This window comes from Lytechinus variegatus, chromosome 1 (genome assembly GCF_018143015.1).
Source record: "Lytechinus variegatus isolate NC3 chromosome 1, Lvar_3.0, whole genome shotgun sequence".
Classification (NCBI taxonomy): Eukaryota; Metazoa; Echinodermata; class Echinoidea; order Temnopleuroida; family Toxopneustidae; genus Lytechinus; species Lytechinus variegatus.
Window position 1 is genome coordinate 20,632,617 of NC_054740.1, and position 19,125 is coordinate 20,651,741.

Consider the following 19,125-nt stretch of genomic DNA (forward strand, 5'->3'; position numbering starts at 1 on the left):
AGGCCTTCATTCATTCTCGTTGACCAATAAATCTCATTTCAAAATATGTTAATGAATAGAATATCAAGACAATATCATAGGAATCACATGTACATTACACACATAAAACCAATCAATAAAACAAGTTATTTTTTTTAATAATTTCCAATCACAAAAAACAACACAAATGATACATCTTTTCTTCATGCTATTGCAAGACAAAATGAAGAAACAGAATCAAACAAAATTTTGTGTATCACTGCATCCATGTGGTCCCATTCCAATTAACCTATTAACTCTCAAATTCTATAATATCAACACAGATAATACAGGAACCATCAAGTTCCAATGACAAACTGGTTAAAGATCAAGTCAACCCCAGAAAAGTGATGATTTGAATAAATAGAGAAAAGTCAAATAATGCTGATAATTTCATCAAAATTGGATGTAAATAAGAAAATGATGACATTTTAAAGTTTCGCTTATTTTTCACAAAACAGTGATATTATTTTTTTGTAGTATCATACAATATTTCATTCTTTACAGGTTAGACAATAAGAACCAATTTGAGAGAACCATATAGTATTAAACAATGAATGCCAATTCCACATGTTCAGGGAGGAATTAATTGTATTTCACTTGACACTGAGGAGCAAATTAGAATATTTCATATAACAAAATACAAAAGAAATAAGTAGATGACATCATCAGTCTCCTCATTTGCATACCGACCAGGATGTGCATATTATTGTTTTGTGAAATTAGGCGAAACTTTAAAATGTCACAACTTTCTTATTTTACATCCAATTTTGATGAAATTTTCACTGTTATGCTTGTTGGATTTTTCTGTTTTTAATTCAAATCAACTTTTTGTTGGAGTGGACTTGTCCTTCAAGTAAAATCTGTGTATTTCAACAATATATAATCTAATTTGCTGATTCTACGGGTATTATTACATTTGATCAAAAAGAAACAAAATGAAGTATTGGTCTGAGATTGCACCCTGTTGAGTCAAACAATGGTTTTGATTTGTTCACGTTGCCATGACGATGATGGTAAGGCCATTCTGTCATGCTTTACTTTCCTGATTCAATGTCTGCTCCAAAGTTAACATTACCAGGACCTGAAAACACAACCAACAAAGAAGATTAGCTACAAACAATAGCATCTTGGCCTACAGTTCACTCAAGACCTGTATGATTGAATGTGCAACCTCTTCAATAAATGCCTAAATATATACAGTATATACCAGGTAATATATTAATTTAATTTTGTACTTCATTATTTAAACCTGCAATCAATTTACATGTATATTGAATGGTCTATTCTTAAAGGGATGGTCTGGGCTGAAAGTATTTGTAGCTTAATAAATAGAGTAGAATTCACTAAGCAAAATTGCATCCAAATCGGATAACAAATAACAAAGTTATTGAATTTTAAAGTTTAGCAATATTTTGTGAAAACAGTTGTCATGAATATTCATTAGGTGGGCTGATGATGTTACATCCCCACTTGTTCTTTTGTATCTTATCATGTGAAATTAGGTTTATTCAAATTTTTCCTCCAAGAACTAGAAAAATTGGATTGACAACTGATTTAGTGCATTAGATTTTATTGCTACAACTTATTTCATTATAATGGTGACATATTATTCACAAAAGTATGAAATAATGAAAAAATTATGATCTTATGTAAGAACATAAAAAAACGGAAAGTGGAGATGTGACATCATCAGCCCACCTAATGAATGTTCATGACGACTGTTTTCACAAAATACTGCTTAACTTTAAACTTCAATAACTTTATTATTTGTTATCCGATTTTGATGAAATTTTCGGCAATTTGCTCAGTGATTCTACTCTATGTATTTGAATATGAATATTTTCAGCCTGGACCATCCCTTTTTATGTTGGCTTAATATTAATAAAACACTTTTAACCCAACTTTGGAAGGCAATGCAGGATTGAGGATGCAGATGAAGGGGTAAAGTCAAGAATTATAGGAGAGAATAGGGTGGTTAGTGAGGGATTGGGTATGGTGGTGGGATGGGAGAGGGAAGGGAATGGGAGTGGGGGTAATGAAAATGTGTTAATGTGATTGGTTAACATTGGTTTGACTTTTAAAAAATCTGAGCTAGAAGGTCACACTTGTCACCTGTGTCTGTGATATGTTACAAAAATGAAGCCCAGAAAAAATTGTGTTCGAAAATAATTATTTAGTGCTTCAAAAATCGAAATATAAAGTGACCGGAAACACCATCTAATTTCATCCCATACACTTATGTGTACTATTTAGGTGTCTATTAGACGCATATTTACAAAATTGGGGTTTGCCTTGTAGTTTTAGCTTTTCATTCTAAATAATGGTTGTTTTCAGGGTTTATTAGGTCTAATACATGCACTTGTACACATGTTTCATCTTGGTTTGAGAAGTTTTTAAATCGGCTGCTCACAAAGTTAAACAATACCTTTAAGGAAAGGTGTGGGGCAGACGGGAGAAGGGAAGAGAGGTTGGTAGAAGTGATGGGTGGTAGATAGCTGATGGAGAAATGAGCATTGGTAGAATGGTAGGAAAGGGTTGGGCAGGAGGGGTGGGGGAGAGGAAATGAGGAAAAGGGGGAAGGCTGATAGCTAAAGGAGAGTAGAGTAGAGGTTGTCAAGAGGGTTAGATAATGGCAGGTGGAGGGGAGATGGGCAAAAAGTACTTGGTGGTGAAGGGAGTAGAGGGGTGGGAATGGGGGAGGGTAGCAGTTAAAGGTAGTGGGGAGGGGAACAGAAGAGGGTTAGGCAGAGAAGAGGGGTCGTAGATATGTGACAGGATAAAGAGTGAAGAGGGATAGAGTGCTAGGAAGAAAAGGATCAAGCCAAAGGGGTGGTGGAAAGGGGTGATGGGTGGCAGTTGCAAGAGAAGAGGAGTTGTAGATAGACGATGGAAAACAGGTGGAGGGGTGGACATAAGAGAGGAATTTGGAGAGGTGAGGATAATGTGGCAAGAGATGAAAATGAGATAGAGGAGCATGGGCTAAAGCTGAGAAAGGGAATGGACAGGTGAGGTAAAGGGGTTAGGTTGAGGGACATCTAAAGACTATCCTCACCCCTTTGATTCATGGCATACCTGCATCACCATTCCTTCCTTCCATCTGTATAGAGACCTGGTGATTGTTGGAATTCATGGTGTTATAGTTAGCTCCAGCACTGATGCTGCCATGTAGATCACCATTGCCTGCTGGGATCAAATACAGGTAATGCAATGAAACATTGGAAGATGTTTGGTGGCAGATAGTGTAAACACATTCACAAAGGTGGTTTTTGAAAACCAACGGTTGAGTCCATGGCTTATGCAGATTTGCTCAATAATTGTGCTTATATTACCTCTTATATTAAAAAAATGTCCATTGCTGATGTGTGTTTTTGTCACAGTGCACCGAATTGATGCCTGTTGCTGTGGTTATCCACACTATTTTATTCAGGAGTCCACTGTTTGAATTAATGAGCCCACTCTTTAAACAGTGGACTCGTGAATAAAATAGCGTATCTAAACACGGTAAAAGGCATCAATTTGGCGCACTGTGACAAAAGCGTGCATCATTATTGGACATTTTTTATACACAAACCCGATAAATAAAAGAAATTTAAATAGGAAATCTGCATAAACCATGGATTCAACCGTGGGTTTTTAAAACCACCTTTGTGAATTTGGGTCATAAAGGTAATTCTATAGATATATATGTCCAACGCCTTAAGATGGGATATCCCTGATCAAAGTAAAAATTGTCTTTGTTTTCTAGGTCATATAAAAGGACACAATTCGCTTTAAAAAGTGTAATCATTTGAGGAGTTCATAAAGTGGAGGAAGAATGGAAAATGGGTGTCAGACATACAAAAAAGTTAATGTTTTTGTTATTATTTCAGGTGACAAGTCTAACTGTCACTTCTCCAGGATGCTAGATGTACATGCTATCTATCCCCTCACATCAAGACCACTGTGAAAGTGATAATTTGCCCATCACCGTAACCAATAGTGATTTACTTCATATGAAATAAAGGCAGATATTCTCTTTCTCTAAAGACATCCCTCTCAACACCATCATCAAGGAGTCTATCAGAATCATCATCCTTACACTAAACTGGATACACTACACCATCAACCAGTGCATCCCAAAGTCCTACACCCTTGGGTCTTTTCTTTCTCTTTCCTCAATCTCACTTACCTGCATCACCCTGTGCTCCATCTTCTTCCATTCCACTGAGGACATCACTCTCAACACCATCATCAAGGAGTCTATCAGAATCATCATCTTTACACTGGACTGGATACACTACACCATCACCCTTGCTGTAAATAAAATAACATAAACACCAATGTGAATCACAATCACCATGGACTGATTGATTGAGCCATGTGAAGCACTTAATCTTGATTATAGTGTACTGGGTACTCTACAGAATCAATTTTTTTAAAATACGATAATACTGATTATGTCCCCAGTTTTCAAGCATAGGGAAAACAGATAAATTTCACAGAATTCTGGAAGAACAGGAAGTTCACAGAATTTTTGAGGAAAACATAAATTTTTCAGGCCCACCAATTTTGATTTACAAAAAAATATAGTGGTCAGTCAATGACTTTCATTGAAAATAAGCTACCTCTTCTGGCATCTTACTAGTAAGTATCTTAGTAGTAAGTAAATTTGTAAGTAAAAATCATGGTGCATTATGAAACACTCCCACACAAAATCGATCTGCTAACATTCAACGTAATCAAGTTATCCTAAATAAACTTCAATTTAAAAAATGTTCTCTTCTCTAATTTTGTACAATTTTTCCTTCCAGGGTGCTACATAACTTTTTGGAAGCACTTGCCCAGTTGGGCAAGTAAATTATTAAATAGTTGAAATATACTTGCCCCAAAAATCTATTTCACTTGCCCGAAAAAAAACCATTGAAAAAGTTTTACTTCTTCAAAAGAAAGTTTTGCGGTTTTATAAACCATTGACCTTTTCTCTCTTTTGACATGAACTGATCTACTTTGTTACTGCATTTCTTTATCTAAAAATATTTCATCTTGCCTGCCATGACCAAAATTAAGGTCAATATATCATATCAACCCTAATTTTGGTCATTTTACTGTGAGAATTTTGCATGCCCAATTCATTCGGGCAAGTAGTTTTGGTCTTAACTTCAAAACACTTGCCCAACTATAACTTTTACTTGCCCCGGGCGATCGGGCAAGTGCTTAAGTAGAACCCTGCCTTCTTATGTTTTGTTTTTGTTATTATTTTGATTCTTTAGTGAAATATGAATAGATACCTTGTGAATATAGGCAGAATCCAGTACAATTTCTCATCCCCAAAGACTTCTCTGAAGTTATCACAGCAATTACCATGGCTAAATCCATCCTTGTCTGGGCCATGACGGAACACAGGAGCACGGAAAGATTCTTTACAAATAAAATAAGACACATTGTTAAAATGATGTACAAGTTAAACTTGAAAATCTTGAAAAATTCTAAACATGTTCAAATAGTACCTCTGCGAATTGGTACAATAATTGTTTCAATTTAACTATAAAATATGAAAATGCAAACTGAAGGACATGGTGTGCCGTGAAACCTACTACACTAAGTTTCAATTGAAATTTCCTTCTTTTGGTTCAGCTGTCCCAACCAATGCTAATTCGAGTCAGTAAGTTCTTGTATCACAATTATGTAAATACAATAATTTTGCAGTCCATGGGTTATTATGTTTATGGCATTATTGCTATTGTTTGCAGTTTTGCATTTGACAAAGCGATAATTGGAAGTAGTATCAAATTACAGAATGAAAAGGAACAGTTTAAAAAAATTAATTGCTCTTTAAATTTGATTGATATTGAGCAAAAAATTGGGCAAGCAAAATATGTATACATAAAACTTCAAATGACTCCAAATGTATTTGTTATTCAGTGGGTTATCAGTGCAGTGATAAATTAAGAGTTATAACAGCTTGGTTAATTAGCATAATATAAAAGGTAAAGAAGATAATATACTCCAATTAGTTTCCCTACAAGCAAAGAAATGACAATGTACAGATAAATGTTGATGATCATGAAAATAGACAATTTAAGAGGGTGAATGAGAGAAGAAACAACCTTGAAAATCATCAATACATGGGCATACACTTGAAAGAAAATGATCCTTTACTTCTACCTCTTGCAAAAGAAATTAAATTTTAAAATGTGAAGAAGAAACATAAAGGATAGAGATATTTGCCATGCCTGCCATTTTTGCATTTCATGCTTTACATGCAGAGTGGACACTAGAGTAATGAATTCTACCCAAATAGAAAACATCATGCAGGTTTATCATGCAGTCTTATTGGCCATCAAATACTGTCATTTACAATCAATATAACCTCAATAATTCCTTAATCCACTATATTTATCCTACTTAATCAAGACTAAACCACGGAATGTAATATAAATACTGTTCTGTTGGAAAGAAGATATCACATATATGTATACGGTATTTGTTTCCAATGTCACTATTTCTTTTTAAACCAGCCTCATAAGTCTGTGCAAGGTGATTTTAGTATTGCAAATGAGAAGGAAGATCTCACTTCATAAAGAAGCTCAAATGCCTTTCTAGGGTAATGGTAAGAAATTAAGAAATAAGAATGTGTAGAAACTGTGTGAAACCACTAGCAATTTCATACTGGGGTAAGATGTGATCAATTATTGATTTAACCCAGGACAAAACGAAAGTGGAAAATAACAAGGTGCAGATATGCAGATAATGAAAAAATATCCAATATTTTTTTTGTATTTTGAGTTTGAACAGGAATGAGGAATGATTCCTTAAGAGCACAGGTGGGATACTTCATTTGATGGAGACAAATATATCTCGCATGAAAATAACAGACAATATTATTCCATGATATATATTTCTTTCTTATTTTTCTGATTTCATTAATCAAACATTTGTCATGATCTTTTGTGCCCCGTTGAATGGTCTTAATGTTCTTCATCTACCTTGGATTTGCCTTGGATATATTTTTGTGCCTTTTTCATTGTTTCCAATAATTTAATTTCTACTCTAACACAGAAATTAACCAAGACATTTAGAAAATTTGTTTGCCCTAAAAATATCAATATTTAAAACCTGAAAAGGATATCAAAAATCTTTTCAAACCAGCTTTATGAGAGAGAAATCCCTATGTGAACTAGTGTAGATGAGCAATTTGAGCTGACTTGGAAAAGGTTGCCTCATCATTGAATATTTTCTTCCTATTTATATGCTACATCATCATTATGAAAGCTTATTCTTATAAGAATCTCAAGATAATCCAGATTCTATTGCTTTAAATAACCATTAAATATGATCTGACTGACCAAAGTTGGTGTTTTAAAATGTGATGGTGGTTAAGAATATGAAAGTGTTTATCTCAATGTACAATGACTATAAACTCATTGTTTAGGTCCAACCGACTATTTTCTGATGGTGGTCAAGAATATGGTATAGTTTGGATATCAATTTACTGGGTCTATTATAATCTTATAATTTTGGTTTAACTAACCACTAGAGATGGTTTGGCTGACCAATGATGATGAGATAATGTCTGATGATATACATATAGTTTAAATCTCAAAGTAGAATGACTAAATACATTATTATAGTTCAACTGACCATTAGAAATGGTTCAACTGATAATTAAAGTTTGTCTGACTGACCGATCAAGTCTGATGGTGGAATAGAATATGGTATAGTGTAGATCTCAGGTAAAGTCCTATAAGCTCATTACCTTGGTTCAAATGAGCATTCAAGAAGGTCAAGGTCTAACTGACCATTAAATATGGTTCAACTGACCATTGCCTGATGATGGTCAAGAATAGTTTGGTATAAGCTTACCCAGGGTGCTCCTGTTGGTGAGACTGAGATGGGTGTGCATACAGCAGAGAACGGAGGTGCTTATACCAAACATGACCGCCGCAAAGAACAGGAAGAGGATATGAAATCGTCCACTCTCGTTTGACAGGCCTCCCTGGGGGTATGGGGTCAATCATAACGTGGCAAGGAAGGGGGGAAGCATAGATGGGTGTGGATGGACGGTGAAGAGTCATGTGAAATGTTATATGACACGTACAGCACCATAAAAGGAAGAGAAGATGTTACATGCATGTAGAGATGAAATGTGGGGTAGATATGTGTTTTGATCAGGATGTACATTTTGGAATGAATTAATGACAGTTGAATGTTAATTTTATAAAGATGCGGCAAGTGAGTTAATACGGATACAATCAAGGGAAAGAGCATGTAAACAAGAAAAGTAAGAAATAGGGAAGAAAGGTAACTCGGAAGAAAGGACAGGAGGAAGGAAGAATAAAAGGAAGAAATAAAGAATGAGTGGAAGAAAGAATGTCAGAAAAAAAATTTACTCAATGTATGTATATATGTATTATCGACAAAAATGTTAATTTAGTGTTAGGTTCAGTGTAATAAATGGAAAGCAAAGACGAGAAGAAATGACAAGACATATCAAGGCATGACAAGAATAAATCACATAGAATGTGAATGACAGATGTTGGATAGCCAGTTGGAAAGAGATATAGTGTACATGGTTTAGCGGATGAAAAAGCAGACAGCAAAGGTGTATCAGCATGCCATGTGTTATTTTCAGTGCAATAAGGGACACACCCAAGATCATCATGCATAATTTCAGGGAGAGAGAGAAAGACAAAAGAAAAAAAAATCAAAATTAAAAGACCATGGCAAGATGAATGGTTAGTGTTTCAAACACAGAACTGGGGAAAGGGTGAAATGTATCCAGCTTACTTTCTACTATTGCTACAATCAAATGTAACATACCATGTAGCCATCATCAGGGCAACAAGTGGTATTGTTTATGAGAGGTGAAGCAGGGCTCATCTATTCTAATTTCATTGGAAAGAGACCAATAATCTACCTTGCTTTAGGAGGCTTAAAGCAGCATTCTTTGAAGGATAACATACATGTAGAATGAGTAAGCTTAGATGCACATCACCATCCCTGATACACTATGTATACAAGAAAGTCTCCATCCATGCACTCAATATCAATATATAATACATGACAGAGAATAAGATGGTTTCCTTAGCAGCCACACATCCATCTCTGTCATGTCTGAGTGTGAAATGCCATTGGTTTCTCACAGCCATTTTAATGCATTGAGTTTGAATACATGGTAGAGAGACAAAGTGGTTCCCCATGTTGTACATCATCCTACATGATGGCAGTGTGTCATATACTTAACATGAGGCAAGCCAGGCACAACTGAATTCATGTTGTAGATAAATCTTCTTCTATTTACAATGCATGAAAACAAACAGGCCAATATTGATTTGCATCTCAATCTCAATATGTTGGTACACGTAGAACTTACATTTGGAATAAATATTACCACTACAAATAATATATTATGTAATTGGATTACAGCTTTTAGATAATTGGTATATTCTTAATGATTATTTCACTGGTCAGCACCTTGTTAATCAGTATATCACCCACTGCCACAATATAGATGAATGAACTTATGGGTAATCAGCACACATTCCTACCTAATGTTGACTGATTCTGAGCAGTCAAGCGGCAATGGACACAAAACAGTGCCGTAACGCTGATGGCAAACACGGCCGATAACAGAAACAAAAACATGATCTGGAACCCAGATGATCCTTGATCACTAATATCCTGTTAATTGAACATACATTCCTGAGTAACTTCTTTTTCAATGAATTCAGCATACTAAAATGACAACTAATCTCCCTTTAATCAAATATATACATGTATTCCTTGGTAACTTCTATTTCAATGCATCCATCAACATTTTGAAATGTCAACCGTTATCGAGAACAAATCTTAAGGAAAATAAACGTTCAAATGGAGATTTAAAAATCTAAAAAATTACAATGTATTTTGTACTTTGTGATGGCATTTAAGGCAGATTTACACACTGCTAATCACTAGAGGTAAGTTATAAAAGAAAAATTGCAACATATGCAGCTGAGGACCGTTGAAGCACGCTATTATAGTTATACGGTACTCATCAAGTTTTACACTGGACTTTACCTACATTGTAATGACATTTGCTTGACGATCAGTGTTTTAGAAAACAGACAAAAATATCTATGTAAATCAAGAGTAGATTGCAAACAATAAGATATCAATTAAAACCATATCAATGATTTAATGTTTTTCTTCAAAATGATTGATACATTAATAAATCTCACATATATTGACCCAAAACAATCATACCTTTGCCTAAAGTCTCTTTATTATCAAAATAAAAGAGTATCACATTAAAGCCTGTGTATAGCTTTGGTAAAGGGTCAATAATGTGATTGATAATCGAATATCATCTAATATGACAGTCTAACTGAAGCGTAGAGACCGTTAGATATTTTTCCAACTGCACTTCTCTGAGAAAATTTCAAATATTCATATCTTGGATATATAGCGCCCTCTCTCGGAGATGCTTGTTTTAAATTTAAAAAATGGGCATTCAAGCACTTATCTTATAAATTTAGTGATTAGATATCCAAAAGTTACAGACAAAGAACATATCTTGAAAGTTTCAGCCCATTTCATGATTTGGAATAGGATTTAAATGAAAGACAAAAACACACAGATATTTTAATTTGATCGGGTGACCCGATCAAGTTAAATTTCCATGTAAAATCGCAAAATTTATCCTGTAAAACACATTTTCATTTCATATCCTCCACATCATAACTGTTATAGGGCATATCCATTCATATTAGCTAGCAATGAATTGGAATAGTGATAGGTGCATTTTGGTGGATTTACCAAAACTATACACAAGCTTTAATATCTTTTCTTTTAAATATAAATGATCATAAAAGGTCTTTCATCAGATGCAACAAAATCAAAGTGGGTAATTTTGAGTCTTTTTTTTATGACAAAATTTAATGTTTCATGTAACAATTAAAATACCAGTAATAACAATCGGGGAACACTTTGTCCAGATCATTTACATTTCTTGATTAAAGTTGAGTGAATACAAGGGGTGTTTTCTTCAGCTTCATTATCAATTTGCAATTGAAACCATATACACTGTACTATAGAATAATTGCGAAAGTCTTTTCTGCATAATAAAATGTGAAAAATTCTGAATGACAATGTACGAAAAAAAGAATTAAAGGTTACCAAGAACGTGGAGTGTCTCACTAAGAGTTAAGTGTGACTCAAACTTATGCTTAAGTGCCAACACACACTGTGCATGTGCTTCACATTATTGCTGCATATATACAGCAGATGCCCTGGGCATGATCTGACCAATGTGGTGATGCCTTACACACAACTGGGAATTCCAATTTGATTTTGAGCCACATTTAAATACTTTGTGAAATAACCCCTTAGCTCCCTTCTTACAAAGAGTTACGATTGGTCCGATCAACCACAACTATGGAAAGCCAGCAATGTCAACATCTAAAATACATGTTTGTTCAAAATATTTTCTAGATATGATGTATATTCCTATAATCATAGTTTTCTTGAAAATTTGGTGTGCCTCTCTTTGTTTTCAAAGGGCATTACAAAAATTTCCTGAAAAAAAAACTTATGATGTTGATGGATTTCTATACGAGGTTGATCGGATCAATCGTAAATCTGTGTCACACGGGTCCCTGTCTTGTGAATAAATTAAGTAAATACATGTAAGAACTGTTTTCAATATCAAGTATACTCACCGACCAGAACTGGATGAAGTAAGGTAGAACCGTGAGGGCGACATACATACAATAAAGTACAGAGTAGAGTAGGAAGAGTACAAAGAATTTGTAGTTAGCGTAACCTACACAGTTATTCACCCATGGACAATGGTGATCCATCTTCAATATGCATCTGGGTGGAAAGAGAGAGTCAAATCATAATGAGAGGTTGGTGAAGAATTTCAAAGAGGGAGGGGGAATCAAATTCATCTGAAAAACTTGATATAAACAAGCTGAAGTCTCATATAGAAAGAAAAATGATGTATGGAATCAGAAGAGATTTCATCCCGAGTCTATACTGAATGAGAGTAAGAATAAAAAAAAAATCAGATCGGTTCTACAATCTACATGTATATTTGCTGCCAAGATGTACAGATGAGTCTTGTCAAATTGGGTGAGGATATAGTGGAGTATGTGAAATGATCATCGCAGATATATATATATCATTGACAACCAGGAAGTGGTATATCAATTGACACATACAAGCACAAAGAGTATGTATGAATATTTCAATATCAATTTCAACTTTTTTCAATCCTAATATTATAACACAAATATAATGAAGCATCTATCAATGAAATGTTTTGCAACATTTGTTTTTGAGGCTCAATTTTAGGGGGGCATGTGGAGAATCAATCATGAAGAAGTATTTTCTGATGACATGTAACAAATTCCCTGGTAATGTCAGGGAGATTTATACTGCATGCTGCTCCCAAGCTGTCCCATTCCAATAGACAGAATCTCCTAATTCAGCAGACAATGTTTGAATTTTATTTTTATTGCTTTGCGTATCTGGGAAAGCCAATACCACAAGATGAAAGAGAGAGAAAAATTTTCCTACTTACTTGTTACATACAGAGCAATGGTGACATCTATCAGGTTTAATTGCTTTGCAATTATTGCAGAATCTTATGCCTATAAAGAGAAAATACAAAGGAAATCATTAATAACTCAAAGATGAACTAGATTGTAAAATATTAGCATTTGACTTGCACCTATTTGCATAAGGCATTGGCTACATATTGTATCTATCATGCTCTATAAAAGCATACATACGTACCATAAATAGCTTCTTCATTGATAAGCCTTCAGTTACTCTTTACAGTTATTCTATAAAGCTTACAGAAACAGCTATCAAACTGTAATGTACAATATGACATACAGTGTAATCTATTAAGCTTTTGTAGGTTCCAATCAAATACAGGATATAGCTGGTGCTTGTACATGTAGATTCTTTGTATCACAAATGGATATAGCAATTCTTACCAGACAGTCAAGGAAATTGAGTTGATGAAAAAGAGTGTAAAATAAATATTTCATCCAATGGATGGAAAAAAATTATGGATTTAATAATTCTGAAAGATTTTGGAGAACAGCAGTTTAGCACATGTACATGGACTTTGTAAGATGCATTATTTACTGATTTGGGAACAATGCTACTTTGTTATTTCATTTAATTTCCATGAAATTTGAATGAGAAAAACAATTTTTATTCCACAAGCAGGAAAATTTACCTGTTTTTTGGTAAGCTTTTTTTTGCTCGGCTGCAAATTTCATCAGACCTTAGTCGTAGACTCGTAGCTAGCGCTATTGCTGATGCAGCACTACGGGGTATGGGAAATGGGATCGTACATCCAGGATAGTGCGTATTGTCTTAAAGAGAAATGCCAGTAGTTGCAATAACACTGATTTCATGAGAAAGTCTGTAAAACCAGGCTTAATTGTCAGTATATAATCGAGGATCTAGATCTGGTACAGTTACATAAACTGAACTTTGTGAAATCTTGAAATCTACGCTGAAAAATGTTCACACTGAAGATCACCAACACAGATAGGCACACGTGGGATAGTGTATTATTATTGCTGGAATAAAGACCCGACGGAAGTGACCAAATCCGCGCTTATTTTGCTTATTTCTCAGCAATTACACAATTTTTTCCAGAATCGTTTGGCACATATTTTTTATTCATACAAATAGACACTTGGGTGGTCATTATATTAGATTCTGTAAAAAGTCATTTTGAGATCGTTACCAATACTGGAATTTATCTTTAAGTTTCTATTCATAGGGGGGTTCCACTCTGCTCAATTAAGTACTATCCTTTATGTACGATCCCATACTACGTCATCCTGCATCAGCAATAGCGCCAGATACGACAGAAACTACAGCTATGAAAACGGTCTGACAAAGCTTGCAGCCTAGCAAGTGAAAGCTTGCCAAAAACAGGTAAATTTTGTTGATTGTGGAAAAAAAGAATGTTTTCTCATGTATACAAGGCAATCAGATGAATCTTTTCAGTGATAAAATTTAAATGATTTTATTTATTCAACTCATTGGGTGATTTCAAGTCCGGTGTTGGCGTTAGTGTTGGTGTTGGTGTTGCAATTTGGATTGCTTCCCCTAGCTCCAAAACTTATTCTGAGTTTGTAGAACTGGTCCAGATCACATTATTGACATCTCAACAACCAGTGAGTGACTTTTCAGAAGCAAATTCATTCTATGTTTGGTGTTATACTCATGTAAAAATTGACCTAACACCAACACCAAAAGGTCAACACTGAACTTGAAATCACTCAATATCAGTGTAAAGTACACCTTCTCTAAATCACAGCACAAAAAGATAATGGTTTACCTCCTCCATATGTCCTTGTGTGAACTGGTAATCTTTTTTCTCGAGATATTTCACGAAGAATCTCAACTTGATGCTCTGTCCTGTCCTCACTCTCAAAACGATGTAATTCTGAGCTACTCAGGAAGAACTGTACAATAACAGAAATATAACATGATATTAAGTTTCAAATCAGACATTGAAAAAAACAGAAATTCACACATAATCCATGGTACCATATGGACCCAGATGTCTAACATCAAAAACAGATTGCATAATACCTTTGATTTTTCATTTTCAATCAGTCAAAATAAAAGCTTTCTTTATTACTAAAGTACAAATCATAATGTACATTTGAGAAATTAGATAAAGAAGTAGTAAAAAGATACAATTCTCAGCAACTCAGGAATGCATGTATGAGCACTGACATTCAAATTCTCTAAAACCCCACCTCCCCCCCCCCCCCCCTCCAAACAAAACCTCTTTGTCTCATAGATCAGTGTGCAACATTAACAAGGTGATGCAAAATCATATTCTAAAGAGCTTTCATCTTTTATTTTCATCTATCCAAATAAAGGCTATTTTATGCTCCTGTAATTTGCATTTGAGTTTTTTAGAAGCCATAAAACTGCACATTTTATGAAACTTGTTAATCCTAACTTCTATATGTGTAAAAGTTGTAAAGATTTAAAAATACACCAAACCAAAACCCACATCCTGCTCACTGCAAACAAAGGAAGTTACATAGTCACATGATCAAGCATTGTATATTACATGTACATGTAAAATGAAGTGCATGTACAAAAAAAATGCAAAAGAAAAATTGAAGAACTACAAAATCTTGACCACGATGTATGGTGCATTGGACCAAGTTGGATTGAATCTTTCATGTGCATATAGTTCTTCTGATTTCAATTTTAAAATACTGAAAATCAAAATGTGTTAATAATAACTACCACCAAACATGCATGCTAATGCATTAAAAAGTGAAGCTACATACAAGTTCATTGTCCCTTTGTTACTTGTTATGACATATTGATTGTCCATGTGTACCACAAAATCAGAATACATGTATACTATATTTGTTTTCCTGCCTCAATTCTGGGAACTTGAGAATGCCATTGCTATAAAAAATAATTGTTGTCTTTTGCTTTTGATTCTTTCTGTTTTGTTTCTCTCTGATTTTGTTTTATCATATGAAATGACAAGCATAATGTAAAAAAAAGAGAATTCCAATATTGATTTTTAAAAATTGGAATACTTACTCTCTCGGGTATAACTCTTAGTGGTGTGAAGACTGTTTGCCAGTAGGCCCAACAAAACATTGCCAAGAATACATGGTAGAACAACAGGTAGAATACTGCAGGAGAAAAATAAAATGAGTTCCTTTTATAATTCCACTAAAATAATTGGTATTTAATATTCATGAAAATTTTTGCTTTTAAAACATGCTATTGTATTAGTTACTACTTGTAATACATGTACACACGCTACATACAGCTTCTATGTACTACTACAACTTCAAATACACTACGACTACTACTTCCGATGCTTCACGCCTTCACCTTTCTAAAAATAAATATTTCAATGTACTCAAGAATACCAAATAAGTACGTCCACTATTAAACTCTCATTCACTAGAATTAAACAGTGACTCACCCATTTGAGCATACTTCTGGTCTGCCTTGGCAAGAGTAACTGAAAAAAAGAGGCAATAGACGAATATTCAATTAAAACAAATAATGCTCATGAATCCCTGGATGTGTAGGCTCCAGTGTAGATTGATTTGATATATCATATAATATTGATGCGACCTTGGATCAGAAATCTGCATCTTAAATATTCTTAATTTATTCAAAATTCTTTTTTAAAAACATGTACCCCCAGGCAGGTGGGGGGAGAGAGAGGGCACTCACATACATTGGTGGTACGGAGACGTGCCGCTTTGATGACCCCCTTTTTCAGACCTACATGTAATTTTCACTTCTCTAGATACTCAGAATGAAAAAAGTTCCAAAAAAAGTTCAGTTCAGAAGCCGCCCAGCCCCGCTTGCAAGACCCCCGTTACATTGTATGTGACATCTCAGTTCCCCAGCCCTGCCAAAAAATGTCTAGCAAGAGCATCGCATGTGAGAGATGCACGTACAGCTTCACAACTCCCTTCATATAACTAGTAGCCACTCCATGCATACATGTAGCTAGTTTATGCACAGCGCTATGGTGCCGCATTCCCATTCCGTTGACCGTTTTTCATACTGCGTGGTACATATTTAGTTTCCAAGACCTGTGAGGCACACCCCCATCAAAACAAAAATTTAATACCCCCCCCGGGTACCTTGTCATTCCAAGAGTGAACCCCAGCCCCTCCAGGTCCGTTGGTCCGAGACCAGTAAAAAGTGCTGTCAGTGTCGGGCCAGTTTTTTTCAGAAAGAGCCAGACTTACTGATCTGACAGACATGACCAGTAAAAAAAAACTGATACAAATGATATTTTCCCCTTTTTGTAAGTTGTAAAAAGGACTCTTGAGTATGACATCTTAAAAAAATAGCCCTCCAAAATTGGGAAACGGCTCACATGAATTATGTTGTGTGTGTGTTTTGTTTGTATGGTTTTTTTTGGAGGGGCAGTGAATGAAAGCAATAAAAGACAGCAAAGTTAATTCAAGTCTTTTTTAATTTTTTTCTTTATTTGGGGGGACCAGTAAATTTAAGATTAGGACCAGTAAAAAGTTGTTTTTCAAAACGGCATTTTGTAACATCGCTAATCGAAGGTACAAGGGTCAGACCTATTGTATTTGCTTTGTTGACAAACGGATCGATGGATCTATCATCATCATCATCTACACGAGATCGGTCTGGTAAGAAACCTTCAATTTTTTGCCTTTTCATTAACCAATTTTGGAAACCTTACGCATTAAGCGTATGAAGGTGTAAAAATAATTAGAATCAAAATCATTTACGTGATTTTTATCTTAAAAGATGGATTTCCTATGGAAATCCATCTTTGTTAACAAGAGTCTCTTAAAAATATATGGCAGGCTCCATGATGAAGAAGTATATGTCAAAATATTTAAAAATATCATCATGGAGTCCTCAAGGCTAGTCTGTGCATCTAGACTAGTTGAATTATCAGCTGATAATCGTTGAAATACCCCTACCGGTATCAGCGCTTCTTGCTAGCATAGCGGGAACTTAGGTCTTGACTGCAGATAACAATAAAATGAGATGAGTTTGAGTCCCAACTAGCAACAGTAAAAATATGATAGAAAAATCTTGAGGTGAACAAACCGGAAGTCTCAACTAAAATCTTTTATTTTTAGTGGTGGGTGCATATGGAGCTCTTTCCACTTAGTGAAACGAATAAAGCTTTTAATTTTGGTCTAGACCTATATTACACGTGACTTAAACATGTAGATTCATAAGTTCTAGTCTAACTTAGCACTAGTATTAGCAGTAAAACCCTCTAAATATTAGAAGTCTAATTTAATCTAGCCTTTCTTTCTAGGCCTAGCGTTACATGTAGTAGTAGAATCTAGTACCGTACATGTAATTGTAAACAGCTAGATCTACAGCAAAATGTTAATACTGTTAGTGTTAGATCTAGATCTATTCCCAAACAATTTACAAATTACATCAATCCATGGCGTGAGTTGTCCACCAATGCAAGCCACAAGAGGGAAAGACTTCCATGTGTCCCCTCCACTAATTAAAAAAAAATACTTCTCCAAAACCCCCTTCTTTCGTTCTCTTTTTCTTCTTTTTTTTCTTCTTACTTCCGGTTGGAGCTTGGATTCGAACCTCTCTCTGCTGATCGAGGCATCTTCTGTCTGTCGCCTTACTCACTGAGCTAGCAGGAATTGTTGAAAGCCATGGGTTTCATAACTATTATCATGATTATCAACCGATATTACGACTATTCTACTCTCCAAGAGTATTGCCAATTGGGTATTTATTTTTCTGACTAAATAAACCGATGCCATTGGGAATTACACACACTCGAATTTTTGACGGAATAAAGCCATATTTTGGTATGTATCCAACTTTTCCTTCTTAAATCTCTTAGATATGACTTTTTTAATTCTTCATAAACCTTCTCCATAATATTTTTTTTTAAAATCTTAGTGGAGGGGACATACCAGTATGGAAGTCTTGCCCACAAGAGCAATGAAAATATGTCTTGTCATTATGACATCATCAGTAATTTTGTAATTTTTCTGCTCAATGACAATATGTCACACGACTCAAAATCATCAGAGACAGAGTGCACACACTGCACTGCCACTGCAAATACGACTCATACTCAGCTCAGTCGAGTCATATCGGTCAATCACTGCTCAATGCATAGCGCATGCGATCGCGAAACACTGCAGTCATTCACAGTACCGTACCGGTACGGTACAATTTCAAACAAACATATTTTTACACACCGTACGCTCAAACTAGTAAAAATACTCACATATACACAACTCAACCACGTAGGCATAGTAAGACCATGCTATTACAGCAGAAATGAAAATTACAGGAATCCAACCAACGATTCTCATGCATGTTTGAAGAACACCCATTTTGGGTTTTTTTATCACATCACCTCACTCCCTCAGCATTATAAACAACAAACCCCATATACTGTAGCTGTATGTACTACCAAGCCCATTTCCCGCATACGTACGTACGCGCGTGCGTGCATATGCACACCATAGAGATGTATATTGACACTAGAGTAATCGCTCGCATTGACGCGCGCGTAATGCGGCTGTGATTCCATGTATTGCGCAGCCGCCATCTTAAAGAGGGCAA

At 35.1% G+C, this 19,125-nt stretch overlaps 1 protein-coding gene across 5 annotated transcripts; it reads right to left on the minus strand.

Moving 5' to 3' along the window:
- Positions 1 to 797: 797 nt before the first annotated feature.
- On the minus strand, positions 798 to 19,000 carry LOC121408719 (palmitoyltransferase ZDHHC20-B-like). Of its 5 annotated transcripts, none has more exons than XM_041600359.1 (11): positions 18,974 to 19,000; positions 15,989 to 16,027; positions 15,595 to 15,689; positions 14,354 to 14,480; positions 12,566 to 12,635; positions 11,700 to 11,853; positions 7,864 to 7,996; positions 5,289 to 5,418; positions 4,190 to 4,314; positions 3,094 to 3,204; positions 798 to 1,102 (listed from the first exon to the last, which is right to left on the minus strand). In XM_041600359.1, the coding sequence occupies exons 2-11, from the start codon at positions 15,990 to 15,992 to the stop codon at positions 1,056 to 1,058; spliced, it is 996 nt and encodes a 331-aa protein (XP_041456293.1). In that variant the 5' UTR covers positions 15,993 to 16,027; positions 18,974 to 19,000; the 3' UTR covers positions 798 to 1,055. The 5 variants fall into 5 exon arrangements, with proteins under 5 accessions (XP_041456293.1, XP_041456261.1, XP_041456277.1 ...); XM_041600327.1 differs by having other exon boundaries at positions 18,785 to 18,978; XM_041600343.1 differs by lacking the exon at positions 18,974 to 19,000 and adding an exon at positions 18,785 to 18,966 and having other exon boundaries at positions 3,094 to 3,201.
- Between the last annotated feature and the right edge of the window lie 125 nt (positions 19,001 to 19,125).

Coding starts and splice junctions, on each gene's coding strand:
- LOC121408719 (XM_041600327.1), bottom strand. CDS start 18,893: ATGGGTGTTCTTCAAACATGCATGAGAATCGTTGGTTGGATTCCTGTA. Junction 15,690..15,988: donor CCAGAAGTATGCTCAAATGG/GTGAGTCACTGT, acceptor TTTCTCCTGCAG/TATTCTACCTGTTGTTCTAC. Junction 3,205..4,189: donor TGGAGCACAGGGTGATGCAG/GTAAGTGAGATT, acceptor ATTTGATCCCAG/CAGGCAATGGTGATCTACAT.